The 19,917-nt window shown below is 38.8% G+C and overlaps 2 protein-coding genes across 17 annotated transcripts in view; one reads left to right on the top strand and one right to left on the bottom strand.

Annotated features, from left to right (window-relative positions):
- The window catches only part of LOC307119970 (NACHT, LRR and PYD domains-containing protein 3-like), a 333,135-nt gene that overhangs the window by 250,763 nt on the left and 62,455 nt on the right, over window positions 1–19,917 (top strand). The window lies entirely within an intron of this gene.
- Window positions 1–19,917, bottom strand: part of abi1a (abl-interactor 1a) — a 94,376-nt gene that overhangs the window by 19,487 nt on the left and 54,972 nt on the right. For 5 of the 16 annotated variants that reach the window (XM_079806755.1, XM_079806761.1, XM_079806765.1 and 2 more), the window contains exons 3-5: window positions 13,011–13,187; window positions 4,331–4,434; window positions 3,997–4,137 (exon numbers count right to left, since the gene is read on the bottom strand). In XM_079806755.1, the coding sequence (XP_079662881.1) occupies window positions 3,997–4,137; window positions 4,331–4,434; window positions 13,011–13,187 (422 nt within the window). Of the gene's footprint in view, window positions 1–3,996; window positions 4,138–4,330; window positions 4,435–6,272; window positions 6,288–13,010; window positions 13,188–19,917 lie in introns of all 16 variants that reach the window. The other 11 variants (XM_079806762.1, XM_079806756.1, XM_079806767.1 and 8 more) reach the window with 3 other exon arrangements.

Below are 19,917 nucleotides of genomic sequence, written 5' to 3'. Positions count from 1 at the left end.
ATAATGCATCAGGTACCCAACGAAGTTTAGATAAAGTTTAGATGAAGGCAGCATAAAAAGAGCTGAATAAGCAGCAGTGAATGCTTCTGGAGGGCAGATAATGGCTCATACTTCCTCTTAACCACACATAAGAAGTGCATACACAAATTGCTGACGCTGCAACAATTGATGTGATTGATAAAACGCTGTCGGCCACACATCAGTATTTGAGAACAGCATTCAAAGTTTATTCAATAAAAATATATATGAAGTTAAAACAATGAATCTCTGTTCTCTGTATGTCACTCTTTTTCATACAATTAAAGTGACGAAGGACTGAGGCTGTCAAGAGTGACTCAAATGCAACATACCGTTCAAGCGTTTGGAGTGGGTACATTTTTTTAAAAGTCTCCAGTCATTACTTCAGTGTCACATGATCCTTCAGAAATCATTCTAATATGCTTTGCTGCCCAAGAAACATTTCTGATTATTATCAATGGTCAAAACGTTGCGCTGCTTCATATTTTTTTGTAGAAAAAGTGATTATTTTTTCGGGATTCTTTCATGAACAGATAAAAAAAAAAGCTTTTATTTGAAATAGCAAACTTTTGTAACATTATAAATGTCTTTACAGTCACTTACACTATACATTTCTCAAACTTGTGAACAATATTGTATGTAGTCAAATTCATTGTGCTTTTTGCATCCTTTTTGAAACTTGAAAGACTAAGGGCCCTATTTTAACGATCTGAGCGCATAGTCTCAAGCTCATGGCGCAGGGGCACTCAGGTCATGTCCGGATCCACTTTTGCTAGTTTAACGACGGAAAAAATGGTCGGCGCGCCAGGCACATGGTCCAAAAGGGTTGTACCTAGTCTCTTAATAAGTCAAGGGTGTGTTTTGGGCGTTACGTGCAATAAACCAATCAGAGTGTCATATCCCATTCCCTTTAAAAGCCAGTTGCACGCTTGCACCATGGCGGAACTTGGCATGATGCTTCTCCAGAGAGGAATCCTTTTATTTTTAATACTTAAAAATGTTTTTGTGCTGCTGCCCTGTGTGTAATAAGTAGAGTGTACGAGCATTGTGCACCTTACTATAAGCGCACATTACTAATGCGCCCTTTAAGTAACACAAATACTGCGCTAATGAAGAGTATAGAGTTAGTTCTCTAACTAACCCATGGCCCATGGCCATATGGGCGTGAGTGCATTTGCTATTTAAACAACGTGGCGCTGGACATGAAAATGATAACTGCATTGGGCTTAAACTAGCAAAAAAAACGTGTGTACTGCCTGCCGTTGCATTGCTCCAGGTGTATGATATAGATCTACATTCTACATTCAAAATTTCTACTTTGTGTTTTTGTAACGGAAGGTTTGGAACAACATTCTTTTTCCCTTTAAGAAAAGCAATTTGATGGATTCAACGGTCACCCTCACAAGACCTGGCGTTGTGGTGCCAATATTTACACAAATGAAAAGTTGTGTATTATTTATGGCATCACAGTCAGCATTAACTAATGAGGCCAATTCATTGAGTCATTCTCAGAATGAATCGCTGCAGTGCTGATTGTGTTTAGTGAGCGAGTGAGGGTGGGATGAGGGTTTTTGTCCTCTGGTCTGGACCGCGGTTGAGTTGTGGGTTGTTGTGATGACATTATTTACAGATGTTAGACGAGTGGGTGTGAAGAGTGATCGCACACTGGGAACATTCACAAACCCCCAGATCAGGCCTGTCATTTAGACGTTAGCAAGATGAAGAACATGAGCGAAAATGTTATAACCCCTAGAGGATGTCAAATATGCGCTGACATTCAGAAATAAAACTGTGGAGGCTGATGGAAAAGTGTGGGAGAGGACTAGAGGAAAAAACTAAATTAAGAGAGAAAAAGAGATATCTGATTCATCAGTAAAGCCCTTGCACATATAAACACACAGTGTGTGTCTGCAGGTACAGAGGGCAATAGAGAAAACAAAATTACTATTAAATTAACTTTCAATGAAAAACGTATTTAATTATTAATAGCAATAATAATTAAAATAATAATGATAATACAAATATATATTTATAAAAAATGTGCAAAAATGTGGTAGATAAAACTATAGATATAGGTTAGAACGATACAGTAAATAGAACGACAAACAGATGCGATGATAGACAGACAGAACAACAGACAAATAGACAGATTGATTGACAGATAAACATAACAGACAGACGGGATGGATAGATAGAGAACATGTCTGCTTAAAGGTCCCCTTCTTCACGATTCCATTGTTCAAACTTTAGTTAGTGTGTAATGTTGCTGTTAGAGCATAAATAATACCTGTAAAATTATAAAGCTCAAAGTTCAATGCCAAGCGAGATATTTTATTTAACAGAAGTTCCCTTTCAAAGCCTACAGCGAACGGCTGGCTTGGACTACATCCTGGTACTTCCTTCTTTAATTACGTCAGTAGAGCAGTAGAACAGACTAACCTCCGCCCACAAAGAAACGCGAAAAAGGGGGCGCGGTCTTGTTGCTGTCCCACGTGGAGAAGCGGACGGTCGCGTGGAGAAAAGGAACTGTTGCGTTGAGTGTGTTTATCGCCATGTCATCGAGACGCTGTTATTTTCATCCAGGAGTCAAATCACCTTTGTTTGGCTTTCCCAGGGACGCTGTAGAGATTATTGAACGCATACATCTCTCCGTTAAGAGGCGTGACCTTTCCAACGTGCGCTAAACTGCTGTCAAATCACAACACAGGAACCGCTTTCACGTGCGCTAAGCTGTGGTCGAATCACAGCACAGGAACCGCTTTGCACAATCAGAACTCGTTACGTGTTTCTGAAGGAGGGACTTCATAGCACAAGGAAATCACCAGCCGTTTTTAGGACAGTGGAAACAGCGGTACACAGATAAGTAAATTTGTGTGAAAAATACTGTGTTTTTTTACACGCGAAACATGAACACATGTTATATTGCACACTGTAAACACAATCAAAGCTTCAAAAAAACACGAAGAACGGGACCTTTAATACAGAGTGAGCCGAGCATCACACCCAAGAGTGCCAGACAGACGGATGGATGGATCAATCGATAGACAGAACAGACAGACAGACAGACAAGATAGACTAGACAGATGGACGGACAGATGGACAGACAGACAGACAAGATACACTAGACAGATGGACTAACAGACAGACAAGATAGACTAGAAAGATGGACTGACAGATGGACAGACAGACAGACAAGATAGACTAGACAGATGGATGGATCAATAGATAGACAGAACAGTCAGACAGACAAGACAGACGGACGGACGGACGGACAGATGGATGGACAGACGGACAGACAGATGGACGGACAGACAGATGGACAGATGGATGGACAGACAGACAGATGGACGGACAGACGGATGGACAGACAGACAGATGGACGGACAGACAGACAGATGGACGGACAGACGGACAGACAGATGGACAGAAAGACGGACGGGCAGACGGACAGATGGATGGACAGACGGACGGACAGACAAGATAGACTAGACAGATGGACTGACAGATGGACAGACAGACAGACAAGATAGACTAGACAGATGGATGGATCAATCGATAGACAGAACAGTCAGACAGACAGACAAGACGGACGGACGGACAGATGGATGGACAGACAGATGGACGGACAGACGGACGGACAGATGGATGGACAGACAGACAGACGGACAGACGGATGGACAGACAGATGGACGGACAGATGGATGGACAGACAGATGGACAGACAGACGGACAGACAGATGGACAGACAAGATAGACTAGACAGACAAGATAGACTAGACAGATGGACAGACAGACAGACATGCATACAGACAGACAGACGGACGGACAGATGGACAGACAGACAGACAGAGACACGGATTGATGGACAGACGGACAGACAAAGACAGATAGACAAACAGACAGAAAGACAGATAGACAAACAGACAGAAAGACAGATAGATGGACAGACAGACAGACAGACAGATAGATGCATGTTACCTGTGGGTTCTCGGCCTCTGGTTGAGAGACGCGGTGCGTCCTGGACTGTGTTGGCTGCCCATGCGGGCCGGACTCGTCATGTAATCATTGGGCACGGTTGGAGGTTTCACCGGCTCAAGTGTTTTATAAGGAGTGTTACGCCTGCATATGCATTTTAAACAAACAGGCAAAAATATTATAAACAAAACATAAAATGATATGTGATTTCCAACTGCTACCGAAAATTTCTGTCAGTGCTGAAGTATAGTCTGACAGCTTTATCATACTGCTGCTCAGTAATGTTTTCATATATGATAAATTCAACGTTTTCATATTCGATAAAATCACATCTTACCCAAGAGTGCCTCGTCCTGTCATGGGTGGGCTGGGAGGTTTCTGTGTTGGGGGATTGGTCCTGGAGAGAGTTCCTACTCTGATAGACTGATTGTTGCCATGCTGCTGATTGGACAAGCAAAACATTAGTTTAAGTATTTGACCAGAGCTTGACCATCAGGTTACATAAAGAAGACTAAAGGAATGGAGCTGAGAAGAGGGCTTTACCAGACAAAACAATACATTTCATCCAAACGTTCAGTTTGCTACTGCAATAAAAGGGCTTCATTCATGAATATATAATAAATATATGAGTAATTTGCATGTAAAATGGACCTTCCCGAAAACTCTTCTCGCAAACGACTCGTAACCTCGGATTTGATAGTTAATGAAATAGTTAATAAATAAGGTGTGTGTGTGCGTGCGCTCATTCACAATTAGCATAATCCCATCACAATAAGCACACTCTCAAATTACAACTACTTGAACTACATGTTTTGTGGAAACTTCTGAACTCCCTTCTCAGGTTTGGCTCCAGTACAATAGAAATCTATGATCAAAAGGAAAATGGACTACATAGCTATTTTTTAAATCACTTTTGTTTACCTAAAGTATTTACCACTTATTTAAAATTTTAACTAACTAATTTAGTCACTATATCTATAATTATTGTAAATAGTCTTATCAAATTGCAGTGTTACCATTTTGCCTAAAAGAACACACAACGTTTAGATATTTTATGCTCCATTTACTTATGGTTGGGAGCAGGTGTACATTTTTGATACACTTTCATGAATCCAAAAATTCACCTCAGAACAGCTTTACAAACGATTTACACACACACAAAAAATCATTCCGCTCATGTTTCATGAATGAGGACCATTGATTCAAAAGGAAAAAGACAATTAATGGTTGATCAATTGCCTATTTCTAAACAACAAGGTAGCCGATATAATAATGAACAATGGCATATTTTAATAATAGTAAATAGGAATATTTAATTGCATTTACTTTTTAAATAATTATTAAATAATTGTACACAATATGTACTCAATTTAAAACAAAGACAGAACTAAACAACGTCAATAACTGAACTTGATCTACTCCTCATTTAGAAGATGTTTATTATAACAATTATTAGCAGATTTTGAAACAAACACAAATGGGAAATTAACATATCAATAATCTCTGACAATCTCAAAATGCTAAATAAATCAGTTGATTATTGGCCTTGCCAATATATATCAGTCAATCATGATCATATAGACTAAAAACCTGACATTGACAGTAAATAAAAGTGCAAACAAAATAACAGAAACCCAAATACTTCAACTACAAAGGCAACTGTGTTTCAGCCGCATATGCATTTGATTTAGTGTTAGAATATGTAATAATCTTTAAATAATACAGCTATGACGGATCACTTTGCAATGGGATTGATCTACAACTACTGCATATGACGAGGGTATAAGTAGGCCTGTCACAATCATACATTTTGTACTGATGATAAACGGTCATAAAAAAAATCTGTATACATTTATATTATATATAAATATTTTATATATACATATAACAAATATATACATGCATGGGTGTGCATTTTTATATACATAATAATTATGCACAATACACACACATATATTATGTAAACACAAACTTTTATTTTGGATGCAATTAATCGTGATTAATCGATTTGCCAGAACTAAACATAACAGAATATAATAGAATATAACAAATATAACAATAATATGATTTCCCTTATTAGGATGGCAAAATGTGCTTGAAATATAAATTGCACAATTTTCGATTAGATTGAATATCCAGATTGATTATCGTGACAGGCCTAGTTATGAGGTAAGGATGAATGCAGGAATATGAATATGTAACAGGATCACAGGGAAGATTGAATCAGTTGATCAGTGATAGACTAAAGCAGGAGGGGTTCATGGGACAAGTACACTTACCTTGGCTTTAAGCCACTATCGAGGGCAGGAAAAGAGAGAGTGTGATTTATAGGAGAAGAGAGAAAGACAAAAAGAGGGAGAGAAAGAGAGAGAGGCACGTCAAAAACCGTTATGTCTCAGTTCAGAGCTCTTGAAGCAGCACAAAAGCATTTAAATCTCAAAATCTACATTTTACTGCACTAGAGCTAAGAGCGCCGATGCTAAAATGATTTTCCTGTTTTCACACTTTCTTTGATTAAGTGGTCTGAAGCAGACATTAATCCCATCCCTCTGCCCCCCTCAGGTCTCATTTCATACGGTGTTATTTGGGTTGTGCGTTTGCACAATCAATGTGATTATTAGGAAATAACTCTTGAAAATGTTGTTTGTCGTTTGTCTATATGAGCTTAAGCACTGTGTTAATGATTTCACACAGAAACTTTAAAGTCCTCCTGCAGAAACTGCAGTGACAAAAACGACTCATAACAACAAAGGCTGCTTGTGTAGTGACTGTTCTGCACTACATGCAAAGTGTGGCAATTATTAATGCGCTCTCCCGAATGATCAATGAGGGCAAAAGTAAACCAGACAATGCTCATACATTAAGTTGGCAGAAAAAAGAAACCATAGTGTAGACCTGAGAGTTAACAATAGTTTATTGCAGCAATAAGGCACTTGAGGCCAGGCTATATTGTGAGTATGGGGATGATATAGGCACAACCAAGCGGCAATACTTGTTTAATGGCATCTTTTTATGAATGAAGGCCAGTATCACTGATACAGTTACTGATGTCTCTATGAAATTCATTTTTTCCCCCCAATTTTAAACATTAATTGTAGCCGAGCCATTCAACATTACAGTGTAATTGAAAACTATCAATTTGTTTTTAATTTATTAGGCTTCAAAAATATAACAACTTTTATTTTAAGTGAACTTAAAACAATCCTCACATAAACCCATAATAAATGTCATATTTATTTGTGCCCTGTGAAACATAGCCTCCAGAAATTGAATAAACTTAGCGCTTTGAATGTCACGCTTGAATGGTTTAAAAGCATTTGTATGAATAAGTGCATGATCATATAATGTAACGCAAGCAAAGGATGACAGAAAAAAAAAAACGGATGTTGCATTAATTGCCTTAAATATTTTTAACGTGTTTAACGGAAAATAATTAATCACATGCGTTAACACGTTAGCGTTCAGTGTTGGGGGTAACACATTTCAAGTAACTAGTAAAGTAAAGCATTAGTTTTCAAATTTACAACAAAATATCCTAGTTACTTTTTCACATTTATTTGACTGACAGCTGTCCTGTCCCCATGCTGAGAGAAATCAAGAGTAAGTGCAGAGGTGTTATGTGTAAGCATGATGGTTATTGTAGTTCTAGACTAAATGTGAGCATTTATTTATCTCACTTGCACAACAAATGCAAAATCAGAGTACTATGCAAACCCCCAATAATTTAATGTTAAATAAAGCAAATATTTGTATGCATTCAATCTACCTTTTATTAACCAATGTCTTGCTGCTGACCTTTGATGATTCAGTTAAACCATGAGCAAAAATAACTAGATTTTGTGTTTTTATTAGTAAAACTTTTTTCTCCTGCATCCTATTCTTCCATTATCCAGAATGGCAGCACAGCTGAAAGGTTTGTTTGAGCTGCGCCCTCTACTGTTCATGCGTGAATTCGCATTTTTACCTCAGCCTGGGGCTTATTATTTAAATTTTGGTATGAAGAGGTCTTTACCTTTTCACAAAAATAGAACTTTTTTGTTATTAAAAAAAAAACACAAACAAAAAAAACATGCCCAGCCCAGGTGAGAAAAAGTAACGCCGAACTAACGTGACACATTACTTTTCTTAAAAAGTAACTAAGTAACTCAATTAGTTACTTTTAAGGGAGTATTGCAATATTGTAATGCATTACTTTTCAAAGTAACTTTCCCCAACACTGATAACGTTGACCGCAATTAAAAATAAATAAACTGTCAGAGCCAATAGCCTTATGGGCAACACGCCGACATGTAGTGTGTTTTGACTTCTGTCGACCCGAATCCTGGCTAGCGGACCTTTCCCAATAAAAAAAAAAAAAAAAAAAACCAAATAAAATCAATAAATTGATTGATAAATCAATTTATTGATAATAAAAAATAAATTATAATTCTATCCTAGAAGTATGCTATGCAATTAGTTTAACCGGCTAGCTTGCAGGCTAACCGAATATATAAAGTAGAAACATTTAATTTTACTATTTTGAGCTTTGGTTATATTTTACGACAAATTAAAAAAAAACTTTAACCGTAATATATAAATTTTTTACTGGATTCTAGGGTGTACTAAGGGTACTAAAAACGGAAAAATTTAGCACCCTTCGTTTTTGAAACGTTTCGCACACAGACAAAAACATCTGTTCACACAGATCCGCGAAAAACTATATTATGCCTCCAGGCCAGTAGATGGCGATATCACTTTGTAAAGAAACACTACGTGCCTATAGACTGAACACGTAATATGTATGTGCATGTCGGCGTTTTCACAAATTCACGTTTTTGTAGTTTCCATGAAGACGATAACATTATCATCGTTTTCAAAAACGGGCACTTTGAAACCTGTTTTCAAAAGTTAGCATTTTCAGGCCCCTGAACAGCCAAAACGCACAAAATGTTTTGAGATTGTAGTTGAAAACGGTCCCTAAATATTGCACAACATCAGTTCCAGGATCAGATCAAGCAAACATACACACGGTGTTCATTTAGATCTCCGTGGAATCAGTCGAGAGCAAAAATCCTCCCTCAGCCAGACAGAAATACGGCTTAATGTATCATACTCTAACAGCGCCAAAATCCTCTGTGTTTAAGACTGCGAAAGCACTTAATGTTCACTGAAACCGATACATGAGCAGGCAAAGAAAAGGATCCTAATATTTTTCCTGAACAGGGAAAGGAAGTAAAATAAACTAGTCAAACAACATCTGAGAACTCCTCTGCATTCCTGCGGCTGCTGACTAGATTAAGTGTCAACTGACATTGAAAATAAATCTCATCTTTTGCAAACACAGTAAATTTGGCTGAAGACGCTGTAATCCCTGTCAGGTGACTCAAGGTTATGGCTTCTCTTACCGAACGTCATCAAAAGGTGTAATAAAACACTGCCAGGACATTCTGTGACAGCATACACACTGTACGGTCGGCCAATTTTGGCTTTAGTTAGTATGATACAAACTCTGGCATCTTGGTAGGCTATAGATGACAAATTTTTACTTTTAAGTGATAGTTCACCAAACAATCTTCATTATATGGACAAAAAAAGCAAACAATTAAAACAAAACAAAACCAGAAATATAATATTTTGTTTTCTGCAGAGGAAGTCCGGAACAATTGGGTGAGAAAATATGATAATGCTGTATTAAATCTTTGTATGAACTACCCTTTTAAGCAATGAATTGTTTGTTTTTTTTATAAAAATTTTAAATGCCATGTTAGCATAGAGGCTATTTACATGGCAAACACAAGGTCAATATTACAATCCATAAAATAATTACTTGACATAACATAGAAAATCTCAAATAGGCTACATTCAGGTAACATATATATTCCACGTAAACATGTTTTTTAAGCAATAAATAACCAGTGAAACAGTATAATTTTTGATGAATATTAAATGTGTATTTTTTCACAATAAGAAAATAAAAAATAATTGGGGTGGAAAACAATAATGATTATATATATATATATATATATATATATATATATATATATATATATATATATATATATATATATATATATATATATATATATATATATATATATATATATATATATATATATATACATTTTTTTTTTTTTATCTGTTCTTTTTAACTTTCTATTCTTAAAAAAATCTTTAAAAAAATGTACCACAATTTCCATAAAAATATTACGTTTTAAACATTAATCAAGATGTTTAAAAAAAATGTTTCTTGAGCAGTGAATCAACGTATCAGAATGATTTCTGAAGGGTCATGTGACACTGAAGACTCAAGTAATGATGCTGCTGAAAATTCAGATTTGCATCAAAGGAATAAATACATTTGAAAATAATATTACAAGCTAAAATAGCTACAATTTAAAATTTAAATAACCCCTTTTCTATTTTAATATATTTTACAACATTACAGTTCTACTGGATTTTTAAACAAATAACGCAGCCTTGGTGAGCATAAGAGACTCAAATGACAAATTTGTTTCCTGGTCACTGAACCAAGTTTTGCACATTAATATGGCTGAACTGCCAGTGGCTATAGTCCAAAAGATACTAAAGCTACACAAACAAACAGCGGTTAGCTTTAACCCAATAAATGTAAACAACACATACATTAATATTGATTATACGTGAGGCTTATCCTATAAACGCTTGTAATCGATTGGCTGTTGGGTCGCAGGCGTCATTAAGCCCTAATCCCTTGTGAATGCCAACACTCACAGTCCTGCAAGATGAATCACAGATGGAGGGCGATGCTGTCACTAGGTCAAATGTTTTTACAATTCAGCACATCAGATAACACAGACGCATGCTGTCAACACGCTGTAAGGGCTGGAATGTGCACTGCATTGCTAGATTGTTTTTTTTTTTAAGTGCCAGGTTATTTAAAACTCCAGCCCTATTGCAATGCCTTCCTCTATAAACAAGAGCAGAGACTGCCATACGTTCATACTCAGACATAAGATATCAGACAGAGCTATCGTATGACTTCAGAAATCCTAACCCCTAGCACAATCTCAGCTAGTGAGTCACAAAATAATGTGAAATGCTACTAACTAGTGGTCGACCAATATTGATTTTGATAGCCGATATCAAGCAAGGTGGCCGATGGCCAATATAATGCCGATTAGGGTGCAACGGATCACGGAACTCACAGATCGGATCATATTGTGGTTACGGAGTCACGGATCAGTTCATTTTTCAGATTGAGGGGGATTCGGATTATGATTTATTATTTAGACACTTTAAAGGTCCTGTTCTTCGTGATCCCATTTTTCAAACTTTAGTTAGTGTGTAATGTTGCTGTTAGAGCATAAATAATACCTGTAAAATTATAAAGCTCAAAGTTCAATGCCAAGCGAGATATTTTATTTAACAGAAGTTCCCTTTCAAAGCCTACAGCGAACGGCCGGTTTGGACTACATCCTGGTACTTCCTGCTTTAATTACGTCAGTAGAGCAGTTTGTCGACGAACCTCCGCCCACAAGAATCCGCGAAAAAGGGGGCGTGGTCTTGCTGCTCCCTCGTGGAGAAGAGGAAGTGTTGCGTTCGGTTCGGTTGCGTTTGTCGCCATGTCGTTCAGACGCTGTTATTTTCATCCCGGAGTCAAAAAACCTGTGTTTGGCCTTCAGGGGCTGTAGTTTGAGCGCGTTCATCTCCCCGTTATCGTAAGAGGCGTGACCTTTCCGGGCAACGTGCCCTAAGCTGCTGTCGAATCACAACACGGGAACCGCTGGCACAATCAGAACTCGTTACGCATTTCTGAAGGAGGGACTTCATAGAACGAGGAAATTCTCAGGCCGTTTTGAGGACAGTGAAAACAGCGGTATACAGATAAGTAAATTGTGTGAAAAATACTGTGTATTTTTACACATGAAACATGAACACATGTTATATTGCACACTGTAAACACAATCAAAGCTTCAAAAATACACGAAAAACGGGACCTTTAAGTACTTGCTTACTTACTCTGAATTGCGGGGCGAACTAACATGGCTGCACCCATTGCGCATTATAGATCAAATAACATGAGGGTTTAAAATGACAAAACATTCACTTACACATAAAAATCTGAATATTCTTAAAATCAGAATATCAGATAGTTCATGGCATAGTTAACAAGTTTGTGAATAGTTTGAATAAAGAAAAAAAGGAATAAAGCCGATACATCTGTCATACAGCGCTATTGCGGCGTTAGGCGAAGGCGATGCGTTCTAAAATATTTAGCCAGAGAATATATTTAGTAAAAAAAAGGTTAAACAACAATGTCGGATGATTTTGAAGTTGAAGATGGAGTGTTTTTTGGTAAAGAGCTTTTGTATTAGTCTTCGCACGTTCGCTTGGGGCGGTACTTCCGCCTACGTCTCCTGGAATGTTTTCCTCAAAAAACTTAATTTCTTTTCGACTGAAGAAAGAAAGACATAAACATCTTGGATAAGATGGGGGTGAATAAAATATCAGGAAAATTTCATTTTGAAGTGAACTAATACTTTAAAGAATTGTTTTTTTTTTAAATTTTTTTTTATAAAAAGCCATTCTTTAAATGTCATCCACCGTCATTTTGTGGCTCTTTCTTTTTTTTTTTAAGTATCGGTTCAGGCACCAGTACTGTTTTAAAAGTATCGGTTTGGCACTGGTATCATAAACCCAAACGATACCCAACCCTGTTTTAAACGCATCTCTAGAGCTTGTGCTTTTATTCGTTCCACTGAACTGCATCTCATGCTTGGCTCATTGTGATTATTTTAAGTCATTTTAAAAGCTATTGTTTACTTAGGTCTATTTTTTTTTTTTACCACAAAAAACAACTGATTACTCAAATAATCTTCAAAATAATCAACCGATTACTCAATTACCAAAATAATCGTTAGTGACATCCCTAAACATCACACTATTTAATTTAAAGATAACAAAAACACACCCATAACAATTGCTGAAATGAAACTTACTTAATAAGATTTAGTATTTTTCATAAAAAAGAAAGAATCATGCGAGTTGGAGTTATTTACCTTCACTCCATGGCCCACATCATCCAGTACTGTGTAGTCAATGGGCTTCCTGATGTACCTCACCGGCCGCTCTATGTTGGCTGGAGCGATGATCTTATGAGTCCTTGATGTGTTCTTATTTGTTGTCAGGATGCCAATCTCTCGCCGGGCGACCTTCTCCTTATGGATGTCCACTGTCTAATAAAGACACAAGACAAAAACAAGATGAAAGATCCAGAAACCCAGTCTATGACACTGAAAACTGGAGAAATGATGCTGAAAATTCAGCTTTGCATCACAGGAATAAATTACATTTGAAAATATTTTCAATGGAATTTATTGCATAATAAATAAAAATGTATTAGAAATATATTTTTTATTTATTATTTTGTTATTTTAAATTGCATTCATTATTCACAATATTACTGTTTTTAACAGTATTTTTTTATCAAATAAATGCATGGCAGCATAAGAGAAAAATATCCTACAGACCATTAACTTTTCAGTTAAGAATGCACATTTCTATATAATAATAATAATAATAATACAAACTATGGTGAATGCTATTCTTCTACACAGGGTTTTGGAGACTATGGGGTTTTAAGATCTGACATGCCAGACAGTCGGACCGTGCACACACGCAGGGTACAAGACCATAAGCGTGACATGCTGTTAATGTGAAGTAAGTGTGGTGATCTGGGAGCAGTGTGCAGCTCTAAATGCCGGACATGGGAGGGTTTCTTCGGCGGTGTGATTCACTGCAGTGTCTGTAGCCTGTTGGGCGAGACATCCTCACGAGGAGCAAACACATTGGATCATTGCTACTCTCCGTTTAAGAACGCCTACAAAGCTCGTTCACAGCCAGCTTTTGGCAAATCGGACCATGCCGCCATTTTCCTCACACCGGAATATAAACAAAGGCTCGTTCAAGAGCCCCCGGTGAGGAGGGAAGTCAAACGCTGGTCATCCCATTCAGAGATCACGCTACAGGCAGCTCTTGATGACGTCGACTGGGACATGTTCCGCGCGAGTTCTGAGGACGTCAGCGAGTTCACAGAAGTGGCGCTCTGCTTTATTAACACACTGACAGAGCAAGCCACACAAACAATAACTATAACGTCCTTCCCTAATCAGAAACCGTGGGTGGACAGTTCAATTCGCACTGCAGTAAACTCGCGCACCACCGCTTACAATGCCGGTCTCCTAACGGGGGATATGAGGGAGTACAAAGCTTCATGTTACGCCCTCCGGCGCGCCGTTAAAGCCGCAAAACTCCGCTATAAAGACCGAGTGGAATCTCATTTCCAACTCAACGACTCCCGGCGGATGTGGCAGGGACTGAGAACCATCTGTGCTTTTGGAACTAAATCCTCTGCAGAGGTGAGAGCTGATCCGTTACTGGTGAACGAGTTAAACTCTTTCTACGCTCGCTTTGATGGTAATCGCGGCAGCGCGACTCCGGCGAGTGACGCGTCAGAGAGAGTCCCTCAGAGCAGCAACGGTCACGTGATCTCTGTCTCGGAGGACGAGGTTCGGAGGGCACTCAAACGTGTGGATGTCAGGAAAGCTGCTGGGCCGGATGGTATTTCAGGTCGTGTTCTGCGGTCCTGTGCTGATCAGCTCGCAGGGCTCTTTACATCCATATTCAACGAGTCCCTTGCTACATCTGTTGTCCCCACCTCCTTCAAACGATCCTCCATCATCCCTGTACCTAAGATCAGTAAACCCTCTTGCCTAAATGACTATCGTCCAGTGGCTCTCACATCTTTAGTCATGAAGGTCTTTGAGAGACTCATTAAAAACAACATTTGCTCCTCCATTCCTGACACTTTGGACCCTCTTCAGTTTGCCTATTGTCCCAATAGATCGACTGAAGATGCCATTTCTCACGTCCTTCACTCCTGCCTCACTCACATCGACAGCAAAAGTGGGAACTATGTCAGGCTGCTATTTATTGACTATAGCTCAGCCTTTAACACCATAGTTCCCATTAAGCTAACACACAAACTCCTGGATCTAGGCCTGAATTCTTCTCTCTGCCTCTGGATTGAAGATTTCCTCACTGGCAGACCCCAGGCGGTGAGAGTAGGCCAGTTCACCTCCACCTCCATCACCCTGAGTGTTGGAGCTCCACAGGGCTGTGTGCTGAGTCCCCTGCTCTACTCTCTCTACACCCATGACTGTTTGTCCACACACAGCTCCACCTCCATCATCAAGTTTGCTGATGATACTGTTGTCCTGGGTCTCATCTCCAACAACAATGAGACGGCATACTTGGACGAAGTGGTGCAACTGACATCATGGTGCCAGGACAACTGTCTCTCTCTGAATGTTAACAAGACCAAAGAACTGATTGTGGACTTCAGGAAGAGACAGCATCGGTCATACTCCCCTCTCATGATCAGCGGGACACCGGTAGAGAGAGTGAGCAGCTTCAAATACCTGGGTGTGAACATCTCCGAGGATCTGACCTGGACTACACACATCCAGACACAGGTGAAAAAAGCCAGGCAAAGACTGTACCACCTGCGCCAGCTGAGGAAATTCAGGGTTTCACCAGCCATCCTGAAAACTTTCTATCGAGGGGCGATAGAAAGTGTCCTGACTCAGTGCATCACAGCGTGGTACGGGAACAGCACCAGTCACGACTGAAAAGCCCTGCAAAGAGTGGTGCGCTTATCCGAGCGCATCTCAGGCTCAGCTCTCCCGTCTCTGCAGGACATCTACACCAAACGCTGCAGAGGTAGAGCTACTAAAATCATCAGAGACATTAATCACCCTGCAAACTCTCACTTCACCCTGCTGCCATCTGGTAAGCGCTTCCGTAGCCTGATGGCAAAGACTGAAAGACTCAGGAGGAGTTTCTTCCCCCAGGCCATCAGACTCCTGAACTCAGTCACGTGACTCACTTCACCCCCGCACACGCATAAACATACGGTCTTTCAACATTAACATCCACATACTGCAATTGCACTGCACTTTACGTCCCTATTGTTACTGCGTAACAACCTGTAATAAACCTTGCACATTATACTTCTTTATATATACATATTATATATTTTATGTTAACTACTTATTTTTAAGTCTACAGTTTATCTCACTTATCATATCCACATATTTTTTTATATTTTTATTTTTATCTTATTTCCTATTTTTATCTTTTACTTGATTTATTTATAATTCTACTTATGTTAATACTTTTTATTCTAATTTTATTCTATTTCTATTTAATTTCTTGTAACTGTTATTTGCACTGTCCATGGAGCGGACCTGTTTACATTTCACTGCCAGTTGTATATTGTGTATATAACTGTGTATGTGACAAATAAAACTCTTGAATCTTGAATCTTGAATCTTGAATCCTCCGGGTGTTTTAAAGGAGAAGTGAAACATTTTTGACCTTAAAGAGACACTATTAAAAGAGAAAAATGGTGTATAAAACACCAGGCAGACTCTGTTTTTCAAACTAATAGGGCACAAAAATTACATGCTGTCTCATTTTGCCTATTTGTACTACGCATTAAAAGTATGCCAGACATACTACAGAGCGATAAAAATCATTACTTTAGGTAATACATTTTTTTTTTTAAATGGTGTGAAAGCTTCAGCCGCTGTAGCCGTTTCATGCTAATTTTCAATGTTCAGAAGCATCTTAGAGATGCATCATCTCACAAATACATACTTAGAAAAAAGGCTTGCTAGTTGTACTAATGTAAATGCCAAATGCGATTTAGGATGCACTAATTCTAATACTAATTCTAATTCTACAATTTCCCGTTCATTCATCAACTAAAAACAGGATGACTTATCGATTCATGGGATTTAAGAATCAATATCATAAAAATTCAGTTTGTAAAAATGAGAATTGATTAAATTTTTGTTTTTGAGAAATCTATATTTTTTACCCAGCACTTTAGGTCCCTAAGTTTAAGTTCACAATTCAGGAATTTTTCATGGACCTACTGACAGACCTCATTCTGAGAAAAGCTGTCCTAATCTACTCTACAAAACACAGACATGGGAAAATGGTTAATGTGATCATGTATAGCTCTGAGGAGAATATGGGAAAATTCCCTCATAAATGGAAGAATGTCACTATATTTTATGTTTGATGAATGGCTTAAAAAGATGCATATCATGTTTTCAACTCATTTTGACTATCTACAGTTCATCCAACGGCCAAAATCACTGGCGTAAAGCGCTGACACAATGATCTCTGGGTGTTTATGTGAACGGCTCTGCATCACTTGCACACAGTAGAGCTGAGGTTTCAGCTCCCTATAAAGACTCAACTTTACGGATTCCTCAATTAGGCTTCGTGGCAAACAAGGCTACCAGTAACACACCATACAGCACCAATTAAAATGTTTATTGCCATCTGTTTGATCTCACCAATTAAAATGTTTATTGCCATCTGTTTGATCTGTAGTCTCTCTCTCGGCCCTGCAGCGCTGTGAGAGGGAACAGTACTCTCTCTGGCACACGAGAGACTCCGAGCAGATGCGGCAGACCTCCTGTTGGAGATGAAAGGGCAGCAGTGTCTGCAATGCAGAAACACAGAGGATCCTATTCATTTCTCAAAGATGTGGAGTCAGAGCAGCTCCAGCTCCTATTCAACATCAGGAAGAAGGGGGCTTGTGCACTGTGCTCTTTAAAACCCTCTGAGATTTAAATTCATCTGCTTATTACTTAGTCATCTCTAGACACTGGTTCAACACTGGTGTAATATTAGATACAGGAGCCCTTGATTTACACACACAGCTGTGGAACTCCCAAAGAACTTTAAATTATAGAGCTAATGATATGAATATATATATATATAGACCCCCTGTTGCCTTAATTTCTCACGGCATAGATTCAACAATGTGCTGCCTGGAAACTTTCCTCAGATATTTTGGTCCTTATTGACATGACAGTATCATGCACTTGCTGCAGATCTGTTGACTGCACATCCAGGATCCATGATCTCCCATTCCACCACATCCCAAAGGTGCTCAACTCGATTAAGATCTGGTGCATGTGGAGGCCATTTGAGTACAGACAACACATTGTCATGTTTAAAGGGGGGGTGAAATGCTGTTTCATGCATACTGATCTTTTTGCACTGTTAAAGACTTGGATTCCCATGCTAAACATGGACACAGTTTCAAAAGCTAAGGTGGACGTTTGATGGGAGTATTTCTTTGCCAAAATTAGTACTTCCTGTTAGTCATAAGTTTCGGAAAGTTTTTTTCGATCATGGGTCCGCTTGACGTCAACGGAAGAGCGCGCGCGAGAGAGAGAGCGCGTGAAAGCAATAGGCTACGCCCATCAAAGCGCTGGCTCGTAGCCAAATAACCCCGCGTTAAGGCAAAAGTGGATGGAATTTGCTTTTCCGGATCAGCAACTGAGTTGCGCAAATATTTATGTCTGTTCCCTGCATTTCGGTGCCGATTGTTTTATAAACAAGGCCCAGTTCGACGCCGGATTTTCAAATCGCCTAATACTGAAGGATGGAGCGGTCCCAACGATAAAGGTCCCAACGTTGGAACCGCAGGCAGTGAGTAAGACTGCTTCAAATGTCTGTTTTTGCTTATGCCCATCAAGTAGCCCAAACATGACCACGTATTGATCAATGGATCAATAAGCGCGGTTCTTCATTCAAATGCGCTACTATTCCATGTCTTTCTATGTAAACACTAGCCTGACGTGCAAAACCAGTCCGCTTACTACAAATCATGTCTACACAAACCACGCGTAAACACACACACACACGATATAATTAAAGTATAAATGTGTAAATAACACAAGCCGCTAAGCATATTATATAGTTAGTGTAACTTATAACAGTTACCACATAGAGATGTCCTGCTCTAGTCGTTTTTGCTGCTGCTCCTGTTCAACTTCAGCCTCTGGGTCTGATTCCGGATCATAGATGTATGGCTGTATCTGATTAAAAGCCATTTTTTATGTTGAATAAAGTTTTTTCCCGCTTTTAGGGATGACGCAGCTTTCAGACGCACTCAACACAGTAACAGCGGCGCGCGCTCAACATTCTTTAGCTCCGCCCACACGACACGCCCCCAGCCGCACGGCTTTTTTCGGAAAGACTCGGAACAGCGCATCTTCCTTTTATAATTATAATAAAAATAAAGACTTTTCGGAGATATGCAGGATGCAATGCTACTCTATAGGTACTCAAGATTGACATGAGACTGACTGAAACTGAGACTGAAACACAGTTGAAACCACAACGGCTTTCCTCTTCCATGCGGGGCTTTGTCGCCACGATGACTTTCATGATATTTACGCCAAACTCTGACCCTACCATCTGAATGACCCAGCAGAAATCTAGACTCATCAGAGCAGGCAATGTTTTTCCAATCCTCTATTGTCCAATTTTGGTGAGCCTGTGTGAATTGTGATCAGTTTCCTGTTCTTAGCTGACAGGAGTGGCACCCAGTGCGGTCTTCTGCTACTATAGCCCATCTGCTTCAAGGTTGACGAGTTGTGTCTTGACCCTAAGAGCCAATAACTGGAGGGTCTGACTCTGCTCTGCCGGAAATATCGCAAATTTTTTGTGTGGCTATTTTAGTGTATGCACCCTTTATTTTTTATCAGAAAAATGTGAAAAATTATTTTTTTCCTCAAATCCTCAGTGGGTTGGGTAGGCTGTTAATAAATGTATTCCAGATACACAGAACACGTGCTGACAACATCCACTGAAAAAAATAACTTTTAAAACACATTTCTACATGATTTTGCATCAATTTAATGCAAAAAAAATAGGCGTTTTCTCAGTATTTTCTCAGTACTTTTTTTCCAGTATTTTCATCTTTACTTCATTGGCAATCAACTATTCCCCCAAGTTATGACATCTGTTAATATGCCATTCTTTTCACCATAATACAGAGTCAGAGTTCATTGTAAGCAACCAGTCCATAAAACA

Source organism: Gobio gobio, assembly GCF_949357685.1.
Source record: "Gobio gobio genome assembly, chromosome: 23".
NCBI lineage: Eukaryota > Metazoa > Chordata > Actinopteri > Cypriniformes > Gobionidae > Gobio > Gobio gobio.
Note: the sequence above shows the minus strand (reverse complement) of the source record. Positions and strands in the feature narration are given on the sequence as shown.